Source organism: Phodopus roborovskii, unplaced genomic scaffold (assembly GCF_943737965.1).
Source record: "Phodopus roborovskii unplaced genomic scaffold, PHOROB, whole genome shotgun sequence".
Classification (NCBI taxonomy): Eukaryota; Metazoa; Chordata; class Mammalia; order Rodentia; family Cricetidae; genus Phodopus; species Phodopus roborovskii.
In genome coordinates, this window is record NW_026126485.1 from 7,006,838 (window position 1) to 7,019,651 (window position 12,814).

At 43.9% G+C, this 12,814-nt stretch overlaps 1 protein-coding gene across 1 annotated transcript in view; it reads right to left on the reverse strand.

The window, feature by feature from the left end:
- The window catches only part of Adarb2 (adenosine deaminase RNA specific B2 (inactive)), a 548,969-nt gene that overhangs the window by 61,193 nt on the left and 474,962 nt on the right, over positions 1-12,814 (reverse strand). Inside the window, exon 5 of the mRNA XM_051194782.1 lies at positions 2,297-2,465. Within this exon, the coding sequence (XP_051050739.1) occupies positions 2,297-2,465 (169 nt within the window). The remainder of the gene's footprint in view (positions 1-2,296; positions 2,466-12,814) is intronic.

Genomic DNA, 12,814 nt, shown 5'->3' on the forward strand with positions numbered 1-12,814 from the left:
GGCTGTCTTTGACTATTCCAGATAACTGTGCAATGCCTAATACACATTGAAGTCTGGGCAAAGTTGGCTGAATTGTCTTCTGTGACATATACAGGAGGTAGGGGGGCTGGAAAAAACTTCCAACTGAATAGTTGGTATTCCACAGAAATCCCCACATTTCGAGAGATTCCCAGCTCTTGTCTATTATATTTGACCCTTCACCAGGCCTCCTGGAACTGATGTGGCAATACATCATGCTGCTATGCGCTACTCAGAGGCTCAGAGAAAAATTAATTGAGTGTATTAAGGTATTGCCTTTATTCAAGTCCGTTTGGCATGCATTTAAGGCTTTCCCCCTTTGTGTGACTTCTGCACATTCTACTAGGTTCATGTGAATGAGCCATTCACTAAAGCACCTCTGAGATGCCTTTATTAGTGGATTCTAGGAACCCTGTTTCAAATGACAAGAAAAGGGCAGCTGGAAGATGCAAGAAAAGAACACTGTCAAAGAGGCCCACAGCAGTTAAGCTACTGTGACTAGCTTGTGTCAGGAATGTGCACGATCTATCTGTGTCTCTGCTGGAGTTGAATGTATATTCCAGCTCATGTGACAGCCTGTTTTTTTTCTGATGGCTGCCACAAAGGCACCAGAAATTCCAGCATTGGAGCCCATTTTTCAGTACCTCTTCACTCTCAGAAATCCAAGTTAACATGTATTCTGCAGGGTTAGGAGATGGCTTGGTTGGTGAACATGAAGATCCCAGTTTGTTTCCTAGAATCTATGTTTAAAAAAAATCCAGGCTTGCTGGCATGTGCTTTTGATCCCATTGCCAGGGAGGCAGAGAGACAGGGCTGGTGCCTATTCCTCGCTGGCCAATCAGATTGCCTTGTTTGGGGAGTTTCAGGTCAGTGAGAGGTCCTGTCTCAAAACAAACAAGGTAGATGGCTTCTGAGGAATGACATCTGAGGTTATTTTTCTGACCTCCATGTGCACACATACATACACACACACACAGTGTATATGATTTTAGTTGCATTTCCTTATTTGAAATTTAGAAGAGAATGGAACATATTCGGTAATGTGGGGATGTGAGGAGATCGAAGGCCACAAGGACAGGGTGACTTGACTATGTAGGACAAGGCCTACAAAGTATTGAATACCTATGTCAAGATGGCCATTGTATATTTTGTAAGAGCTGTTTATCTTTGGTTTGCCCAGTGAAAACATCCTGGCCCTGAGATTAGGACTGGGGACAGGAAATAAAATGACAACCCATTTATGAGCCTGGCACCTGAGAGATGGCCCTAGCTAAACATAAAGAACCCTGAGCTATCTATGTTGGCTGAGAAATTCCCAAACCCAGACTGACCAGCGAGCAGAGGTTACCCTCTACCCTTTGTAGAAATAACTGAATTGTGAGCCCTGCTTGAAGTGAACACAATTTTGTCAGAATTGAGCAGAGCTGTCAATGTTAACCTGGCCCCTTTCCATGGCTGAAATGAAGGTTTTAACCAGAGAGCAAGCTCATCGATTCAAGTCATCTCACATTGCACCAAACACTCTTTCCATTCAATCAGTGGAATTACAGTTCCAGAGAACAATGACTCCTATTTCCAGAGAGACAGCCAACTCATTGTTTCCTTCTTTTTGTCCTCCTTCCCTCTCTTTCTCCCTCTCTCTTCTTTCCTCCCTTTCTCTGACCTTCATTTTCTTTTCTCTGTGTCTTTCCCTGTCTTTTCCTTTCCCCTCTTGGTGGTTGCACTTTTGTAAGAATCCTATGTGATCTGTAGGTGGCTCCCGGAACTGTAATGTTGTCTTGTCCTATTGACATTTATAATTTGAGTAGACTGGTTGGGTAAATAATTTTTTGAAGGTATGTTAGATCCAGGGATGGCTGTGCCCTGTGGTCTTGTTGATTTCCGAGTTTCATAAAGGAAACTGTTGTTTGAGGAATGTTGTAGTGGCTGCCCAAATGTTTTAATTGAAAAATAACCAAATGGAATGAGCCATGACAAGATGTATTGCTGTGTGCCTATGTCCCTGGGCACCTGTGTGGTAACCTGCCTATTTCCTGGAGTGAGGTGTTGAGTGTAATGCAGACATTTGGTAATTTAACACTTCAGTGTCTGTGTGGTATTCAAAGGGTGCTCTAAATATGAATAAAAATAGATGCTGTGTGGTGCATAGTCACTAAGTATGGGATCTGCTAGGTGAATGACACATTTTGAGCTGGCTGGCTGAGGGACTCTTTTCCATTGCCTAATTGTCTGGCTTGTTAAGGTGCGTCAGTCTTGCCCATGCCAGGGGCCCTTTTACCTCAAGTGCAGCTCCAGCTGAGTGTAGAGGAAGTGAAGAAATGCCCTCCTGGCCACAATTTCAGCATGGCAGTCGTTGACAACGAGTCCTTGGTCACTGATGTGCTCTCCGCTGATACACTTGGTTCCTGAGGACAGGACGATGACCTGTGCTTGTTTGGTGTCCAAGCCTAGGGGACACAGAGAGTGATCAGAAGAGCTTAGACTTGAAGGACCCCACTGCAGGGATCTTTTCAACCTTCCTGTAGCCACCAGCCTTGGTGCTTCTCTGGCTCACACTCATGTAGTGTCATAATTGATCTTGATTGTCAACTTGACTATAAAGTCACCTAGGAGACTTGTGAGACATGCCTCAGGGTATATTTATGAATCTGTTTCAAGAAAGGGAAATTGATGGAGATGTTTCATTCTGGATGTGATGGCACCATCCCTTAGGCTGGGACCTCCATGGCACAAAAGGAACAAAGAAAGAAAGTGGGGTACGGATAGTCTCCTTTTCACTGTTTCCCAGTCCACTAGGTTGAAAGTTTCTCTATCCTACTACACCATCCTAGACACGATGGACTGAAATCATGGACAAAATAAATAATTCCTCCTTTTACATTTTTCTTAGCTATGTCATCACAGCCACTCAAAAGTTAAGTCCCAGGCTGACAGGTGTCAATCTGAGATACTGAGACTGGAAGCAGCATGGTCACCCTTAAGTTTTGCCCCAGTGGCTGCTGACCTGGTGGGAAGTAAGGGCTTTCTTTCTTTCTTTCTTTCTTTCTTTCTTTCTTTCTTTCTTTCTTTCTTTCTTTCTTCCTTCCTTCCTTCCTTCCTTCCTTCCTTCCTTCCTTCCTTCCATTCTTTTATCATTTTTTTTTGGTAGCAGAAGCTTGTGGAAACATTGATATTACAGGGAAAGGAATGACAGTCATAGGCAAATCTGTCTCTGGGGGAGAAACTGGGCCACTACAGGGGTTCCTGTTGAGACTTTAAAATGGAAGAGGTTGGGCTCTTAGTTGTGTGTTCTACCAATCCAAGTTCTACCACAAGGAATTCTGCCACAGGTCCTTGCCCTCCAGAATGACTGTATCTTCCCTGAGAGATTCACTGAGACAGAAGTGTGAAGAGAGGAGTAAACAGAAGACAGGGAGTGCATGAGAAGGACTCTTAGCCTGGGCTCTGCCAGGCAGACACACCTGTACTTTCAGTGGAGAGGTGGCCCAAAGTATGATGTGAATATAAGTCCCTCACAGGCTCATGCATTTGCAAACATCACTGGAGGCAGTAGATCACCAGGGACAGGTACTGAGATTTCATAGCTGGCCCCACCTCCTATCCACTCTTTGCTTCTTGATCAGAGCTGCATAATCAGCCATCTCTTGCCACTATGCCTTCCTGCCACTGTGCACCATGGCCCCTGGAACTATCAGCTAGATAAACACTTCCTTTCTCACATTGATTCTTGTCAGCTATTTTGCTGTAGCAATGAGAAAAGTTACTAGTACTCAGAGTTTTGGGTAGGCACTTGTGTGAATGTGAGGCCTACAAACATAGGCGTTTATTTTCTCTAGCTTTCAGGATCCCTTTGAGTAGTGGAATTCAGATGACATCATTCCTCCACTTTCTACCCAAAATATACTTCTCTCTCTAAGATCTGCTGAACTCTGCCCTGTTTTCCTAAGCACACTCTTAAACATTGTGGGAACACATGCCTTTTGAAGTCTTATACCTCAGAAGAGGTCATCCTTGAAGCTGGAACAAAGTCCAGTGGTTTGGAACACTTGAGAGTGTGTGGGTTGTGTACAATTTGTGCCTCAGGAACAAAGTAAAAAGTTGGGCATGATTATGGGGCCGATGTTTAGGCGTCTCAGGGCACAGAGGTATGAAGGCTTGTGATATGACACAGGGTCATGTTCAGAATATGTCCGCTCCACAATCACATTTCACAGGCTGGGGCTGGGGCTGGAGTGGATGAAGTGGAGTCTGAGGGGAGCATCCCTTCTGTAAGTTATCCTGTTTAAGATTGGACACCTTCTCAGCAATGAGTGGTCAGTGCAGACAGAATGACCAGTCCCAATCTGAGATTACTGCAATTGGCTGCAGCCTGGAGAAGGAACTTTGAGCTGTGCCCATGGCAATTGCTTGGGATCTGGGCTTGGCTCTGAGCTTATTCTGGGGACTGTGATTTAGGGACACATACCCTGAGTCTTTAAGTATCTTTTCTCTTTGTATATGTTCATCATACATGGTTCTGGCCCACATAAGAAACTAATTTTTCTTTGACACACACACACACACATATGTACATGTATATGTATATTACATTCCAATCCCCATTTGACCCCCACCAACTTCACTTTTCTTACACGGGTCCTTTGTTCCACTTTTATGTCTTTTTGTTTTGTTTTTGGCTTGTTTTGTGACCCACTGAATTTAATCAGGGCTGGATGAGTATCCACTGGAGAATGGGTACTCACCAATAGGAACCTACCTACTCAGGACAATAACTTCTCAGCCCCAAACAGCCATGTACTGCCAATATCTCCCAAGGAGGGCCAACCTACTAAAGTCTCTCCCACATCTTTGATGGATTATTGATGGGCCCACTCTTATGCAGGCCCTGTGCAGGCAATTGTAGCTGCTATTAGTTCACCTGTGTAATGGCCAAGTCATGCCCAAAAGACAGCATTTTATACAAAGAACATCTTAATGTAAGCATATATTGTACATTTGATACACTATATCCTCTACCCTCGCTGTTCTCGTCCCTCTTTCTGACATTAGTGCCTGTTGTCTCTCTAGACACTTCTGCTTCTATTTTATGATATATACATATACATATATATATATATACACACACACACACACATATACACATGATTTCAGGCATCTATATATAATCTATACTTACTGAATCTTATATCTAAGAATAATGTCACAAATGCATAAAAACAAAGAAAGTGAGGGGGGTTCATATTGGAAATTGTAAAGCTTTTTCCCTCCTCGGGGAGCTACAGGATAGACGGAAGGAGGCAGGCAGTAGAACTTCTGCTCTCATCTAGCACTTTCTGTGTCTGAGAGGCAAATCTCTGAGGTTACATAGAGGCACCAAAGGTGAGCCCCAAATTATTTCTCTCCTTTCTGGTCTATTTAGGGGCCACACACCTGCTGATCTTTGGGGTCCATAAACCCTGAGAAGCATGCATTTTTTATGGAGTGATTTATACAATTGTGCAAGTGAGTTTCTGCTAGTGACCACAGGAAAGAATTATAACAGCTCTACTAGGACTGCCAGAGGCAATTTGTAAAATATCTCCAGTTATCACCACATTGTTTAAAAACTCTCAGTAAGTGGCAAGAGCAGAGAGTTTTGATACTACACTTACTGAAGGACCACATAAAAACAAAATCTCTTTGAGGTGTCAGAGAGGTGGCTCAGTGGGTGAACTGCTTGCTGTGCAAATGTGAGGTCCTGGGTTTGAATCCCCAGAACTGATGTAAAGTTAGGTGTGGTTGCCTGCATCAGTACTCTTACAGTGAAACAGGAAGTGAGGACCAGAGAGGCCTGGAGCTTGTAGGACAGCTAGTCAGCAATGACAAACTACAAAAGGTCCTGTTTTAAACAAGATGGAAGGTTAGGACTGTCACTTCAGGTTGTCCTGTGACCTCCATAAGTCTTCCTTGGCATGAGTACACACACATATACACACAAACACACACACACACACTCTCTCTCACACACACACACCACACACACACACACACACGCACACACAAAGAGAGAGAGAGAGAGAGAGAGCACTCTCTGACTAACCAGTTTCCAACCTAAAAATGGGGGCTACTTCCATCCTATGCCACTTTGCCATCGTTGATTAGATCAACTGTTAGGAGCTGGTAAATTGTCCGTACTAACATGGACATTTTCATGACTTATTTTTCACAAGACAATGCCCATTTACTCATAGCCAAAAGAACTCTGTCAACAAAAATGGCTCCCTGGAAATGAATTCTTGAAAACAAATTCTAAATTTAAAGCCTTTAAAATACAACAAGGACCACTGTTGTTTGAGCAGACCCCAAAAGACTACTATTCAAAGATTATTCTTTCTCTGGCCTTCATGGATACAAGTGTGAATACACATGTTCTTACTTTGATGGTGAATTCCTTGAAACTAGAAACCAGAATTTCATGAACTCCTCTAAGAAGGGGCTCCCTAGGAGTCTGTGTAATTAGAGAGATTGCTCCAGTCCCTGTTGGAGAGTCCATACAAATCCAACTTTCAAGGTCCTGCAACTGAAAGCCGGGTATGTGATTGGGATGCCCCCCCAGCTCTGCTCTCTATGTGAGCACACTGCTACTTGGCTAGTTTTGAATTCTGTGTGGTGTGTGGTCGGTGTGGAGTGCAGACTTAGCCTCAGATTTTACTGGACTCTGTTAAATCCTTTGATAAATTTATGTATGAACCATTTCTTTAAAGAAATGATATGCAAATTGGGCCCCCAGTGGAGCAGACCTTCCATTTTTAATAGGATTTACTTTTCCAAGTACAAACAGTGCTGAGAGCCTTGTAAAGCACTTGATACAGACTTGTTCTAAGTTGAGAATTGCTCCATTAAGAACTAAATCATGAAGCCTGAGTGACCTCTGTCACTATTTTCATCCCCAGCTTGAATCTTTCTTTGTGGTACAAAACAGGGGACAGATAGGGAGGTAAGGGAAGAATACTTAGCTTGGGGGGTGTCAGATGGAAGCCTGAGGGATGGAGGGCAAGGAGGGCAAATGAATATATGTATTGGCTACAGTTAGCAAAGGTCAACCCTCTATCCATGCTATCACCTGCATGGTAACTGTGCTGCCTTTTCTCCTGGACAGCTCCCTGGATGGAAAAAAGAAATAAAAAGGAACATGATTGCTCCTAGGTATGATGAAGGAGAAGGTTTATGCAGGAGAGTATAGCCAGAGGCAGGGACATCTGGGAGAGTCTAGAATGGATATGACCAGACTGAACCATCTGAGGAGAGGGGGAGGGGGCAGAAAGAGAAACCAGATGCAGCAGACAAGAGACCCAAATGTACAAAGAGAACAGTAACCAAAACAACTGGATTCTATCAGGAAGAGCAGCCTAGCCCCCCTGAGCTGGAGAGTTCAGGCTTGGGAGCCAGGAGGTCCTCGGGAGAAGCAGGGACCGAGGGATTCTGGGAGAACGTCGCTGTTGGCAGGAGTCCACTTTGGTATGTTAAATAGGCACCTCAGCCTGTTGTCCCAGCTTTGAAACACTCCCCAGCTGGGTCTGCCCTTTCCTCCTCAGCTAGCCTGCCTCACCTCACACACTCTCTGACTGCTAGGACTTTCACTGCTCTCCTGGCTCTGGTGACTTTCATTTCTTAAGAGCACTTAGGTGTCCAGGACTTGCTGTCTCTTTCCTCTGTGGTGGGATTTAGTTTCTCTGTGATCTTTTGAGGACATGTTTAGCTCTCAAGCCAGCAGCTACCCTGCTTTGAGAAAAGCAAAAAGAGAGCACAAGCAAAGCCCTTTGCTTTATTCCCACAGGGAAAGCAGAAAACAACTACATGCCCTGACTGGCATGCTTTCCTCGGGTCCAGGAATCCTGGAGCTTAGTTTTTCCCTAGGTGGGTTGCCTCCTGACTGGGGATTGACAGTCGTTTGTCAGCAGGAGCTAAAGCTACCAGGAGCAGCAGCAGTGGGCTAGTCACCTCTCCCAGGATGCCTGGGGGCCATTTCTAATTGAAAGAGTGAACAGGATCCATGGACTGTTGAGGAACACTTAACGAGGACACTTTCTTGATGGAGAAAGCATCTTCAGACTCCAGCTTCATTAAAGCAAGGATTTCGAGTGGTGCACCCTAACATTTCTAACTCTTCCTTAGTGTGCTTCAACATTCAGATGGCTGGCACATATGGACCCTAGCTCAGCCACTCTTCCAGAGTAGGGACTGTGGCTACTGAGGCCCTGGCTTCCTTTGATTCTATGGAAATTAGAGTTGTAGAAAAAAGAAGCTGCTTTCCCTTTGCCCCTCATTAATTCTCAACACTGCTCAATGCCAGGCTCTGCTATACTTAGTACAATTATGCAGCTCAAAAATTGCATTATTTGCTCATTCACTTTTCATTAATCTCACCTTCAATGTACCAGCACCAAGCTAAGAAACACTGGAGACAAAAGACACTAAAAACAGGGTCCTATTCTTTCCCATGTATTTAAGGAGACAGTGTAGAAACAGAAGGTCTGTAAAATAAGATCGTGTGTGTGTGTGTGTGTGTGTGTGTGTGTGTGTGTGAGAGAGAGAGAGAGAGAGAGAGAGAGAGAGAGAGCGAAACACACTAACACATTCTCCTACTCTCCAGCACACAGACATTTACGAAACTTTCAGTAGAACTTCAGAGTTTGAGCAGGTCCTGAGGGATGGAATGTCTTAGACAGAATGAATACAGTGGTGCAAGGCATGGACAGGATAGAGAGTATGCCTAATTTTTGTGTGTGTATGCACACCAATGAAAAGTATCACTGGGAGATTTGTATACAAAAGTGGTAGCTGTTAGGCTTAAAAGAAAAACAAGTGGAAATTAATGATAGATGGTCTTGAGTACTACCCTTAAGACAGATACTAGATCTTACACATTAGACAATGGGACTGTTAATGAACCCTTTGATTGGGACAGTGACATTGTTGTCCCTGAGTGGCTTCAGTGCAGCATCATGGATGAGCAGATGGAGAAGGATGAGGTAATAGGTAGGAGGCTGCTGCAGCAGTATAGAGTCTAGACATTGTATATCAGGGAGCACTAAATCAGAGAAATGGGTAGAAAAGAGAACTCAGGGAAAAGTTAACAAGGAGTGAAACGAATCGGAAAGTTAAAACAGAAGTGGAAATTAAATGTTCAGAAATTACATAGTAAAAAACCATAAAAATAACTATAAAAATTCTTATTAGGGTCAGCTAAGCTCAAAGCTGACAGTCTAAATTTGGGGAGAACAGAAGAGAGACATTTGTCATTACTGCTCCCCTCCAATGCCACAGAGGGTGACTTGATGGCATTATTCTTTTTATGAGTTGGAAAGTAGAGTTCAATATCGAAAATACTAAGCAAAAATGACTAGAAATACCAGCTGTATTGTAGCCTCTAGAAAGACAAGTTTTTCTTAAGTCTCTCATTCTATGGTTCTAGTAATGAGATATAGAATAACCCCAGAGAAGTCTTCATTTCTGTAAGATGTAGTACTCCCCACCCTTCAGTCAGATGAAGATCCTGCTTGTGTTGAAGAAAAAAAAAAAAAACCCTTTAAGTCTTGTGAGTTTTGGTTCCCACGGATGAGTAAAAAGTGAATGAGGTGGCATAGTGGGTGGAAACTACCAACTACCCACTGATGTCTGGAAATGATCTGTATTCTCTCTCTCTCTCTCTCTCTCTCTCTCTCTCTCTCTCTCTCTCTCCTTCTTCTTCTTCTTCTTCTTCTTCTTCTTCTTTTCCTTCTTCTTTTACAATTTTTAAAATTTATATTACAGTTTTTTTAAAATTTTTTCTTATTTTACATATCGATCCTAGTTTCCTCTCCCTCTGTCCCTCTCTCCCTTCTTCCCTCCCTCCCTCCCATGCCCCCCCACTACTCTCTCACCCTCCCTCCACAGGGAGGGTGATGCCTTCCAGGAGGGATCATCAAAATCTGTCAAGTCATTTGGAGTAGGGACTAGGCCCTCCCTCCTGCATCTAGGTTAAGGGAATATTCCTCCATGGGGAATGTGCTCCTAAAGTCCTTTTGTGCACCAGGGATACATTCTGGTTCCACTGTCAGAGGTCCCTTAGACTGCCCAGGCCTTCTAATTGAGACCCATGTTCAGGGGGTCTGAGTTGATCCGATGATGGTTTCCCAGCTATCACTCTGGGGGTCCATTAGCTCCCCCTTGTTCAGGTCAGCTGTCTCTGTGGGTTTCTGTAGCCTGGTCTTGTCCCCGTTTCTTATTTTACATGTCAATCCCAGTTCCCTCTCTCCCCTTCTTCCCTGCTCCCCCCAATCCCCCCCCCCGACATCCTATGTGATACTTTGGTTCCAAGAGTTTCATTTTTCTTCTCAAGGCATGGTTTCTCTGTGTAGCCTTGTTTATCCTGGAACTAGTTTTGTAGGCCAGGCTGACCTCAGACACAGAGCTCTGCTTGGCTCTGCCTGGGAGTAAGGCACTCAAGGTGCTAGGATTGGCACAGGCTGGAGCCCCACGGAATCCTCATCATACTTCCATACTCCATCTGACCCATCTGACACCTACAGAATCTGATGGCATCAGACAATCCTCTTCTCCTATGCAGCTCTGTTCCCTCATTCATCTGGAGACAACCCTTCAGCACAGGCAAAGGTTTCTTGTCTCCCCATTTCTGTCAATCACTGACCCTTCCCACCCTCTCCTTACCCAACCTGTGAATGTGTGCTGATAACATGGGGTTCAGGCCCTGGAAATGTGAGACAAGTTTTATATCCTCACTTTTTGCTGTAGTCTGAGGCTGACCTGACTGAAAACTTTGAAATATGAAGAATATGACATGGTTATTGTACCTGGAGGCAAGGCTGTGAGGTTTTGTACTCTGTGTGTGAGATCAGCTATAGATATTCCAAGGGGCACTGTATTCCTGTAGCCAAGGCATTTGTCAGAAGACAGAGCTGTGAGTGGTTCCCAGTCAGTGAGTGCATGGAGCAGCAATGCACGCGGAAAGAGCCCTGGAGGAGCTTGGGCAGCATCTATGCCATCAAACAAGGCTGTGATGGTCTATAAAATGAAAACTTGTATGGAACCATCACTTGACACATGATTTTTTTGGTCAACCTACTTTCTCTTAAAATGGCCCAAAGTTAGGGCTGGAGAGATGGTTCAGTTGTTAAAGAGCACTTAATTGTTCTTCCAGAGGATCAAGGTTTATCACTCACATGGCAGCTCCTCTGTATAAATCTAATTCGAGGGAATCTGATACCCTCTTTTGATCTCTATAGGCATCAGGCACACCTGTGGTACAGAGATATACATGCAACCAAAACATTCATGAAATAAATCAGAAAATGGTGCAATCAAGCTGGGCTGTAGTGGCACATGCCTTTAATCCCAACACTCTGGGAGGCAGAAGCAAGTGAATCTCTGTGAGTTCAAAGGCTGCCTGGTCTACAAAGTGAGTTCCAGGAGAGCCAGAGCTACCCTGTCTCAAAAAACAAAACAAAACAAACAAACAAAAAAGAGGCACAATCTAAATTGGAGTAAAAGTAATACTGTTATGATAAAGCACAAGGGAAACCTTGGTGGATTCCATGGCAGAGAGGGTGACTGAGGAGGGGTTGGGGGTGGGGAGTTAGGAGTGGTGGTTGTGGTTGTGGTGGGGACCACAAACATGCCAGGCAGACAGAGCTTAAGTGAGAAGTTTTATGGGGTGGGGTAGAAAAGAGGTAAAGAGACACAGAGACAGAGAGGACAGAAGAAGGAGACTCCTGTCTGCCCCAGGGGAACAGCAGAAGGGGGGGGGAGGTAAGCGAGTGCAAGTCTTTCTTTTAAAGGGGTCCTTTGTACCTGGGCTGACCAGGGTACTACCTGAGTGCATTCTGCTAGGTGACAGGAGCAGGCCAACATCATGCCCGAATCCTTACAAATACCCTATAGAATATCATGATGAAGAACTATAGAAAACAGAAACACTCTGATTTCTATAAAGCAAACAGAAATAGTCGCATATCCTACCCCCCCCCCCAAGACTCATCTAAGGTTTGTTGAACGCACTGGATTTAAGGCGGTGCATAATGTTATGGAATGCAAGAAAGCAAGGAAAGCCTCAAATTGTTTCAGACCATGTGGAAAATACATACTTGACTGAGACTACACAAGAAAGAAAATCAGAGATTTAAAAAATTTCTAAATAAACTACTATTTACTAGATATACAGTATAGCTCATGTCTTCCAGAAATGTGAACATAGACTGTATGCAAAATTACAATACAAAATGATAACTATGAACATGGACACAGCCAGGATCTGACAAAAACCAAACTTTAGATAAAATACAAAAGAAGATTGTGTGTGCAATACTATGGAGAAAGATGATCATGGTCAGAGAAATGGAGCCAGTGTCTGACACAGCTAAGTGGGGAAACATGGAAACACTTTTGCTGCCTTTAGAAGAATGCCCAGAATAGTTCCTTTTTTTTTTGGTATCTGTTGAAGCTCTCACTCAGCCCAAGAGAAACAAATTAGAGGTATGATAATTGAAAGGAGCAGGTGATACAAGTGCCGTCTGACTAGATGGTGGCCCTCATACACAACACCCTTAAGAGAGTCCAGAAGAAATACTACTAGAAGCAGAAGGAGTTCAATAGGATGAGAGGGAACGAAGCTCATACACCCAAATCAATAGTTTTCATATATATTCACATAACCACTAGAGAAAAACAATCAAGTGAAAACATCTCTGTTTCTAATAGCCACAAACAAGGTGATAGGGAAAGGAAAATGGACTTTGGGGACCAAAGCTCTTAAACCTGC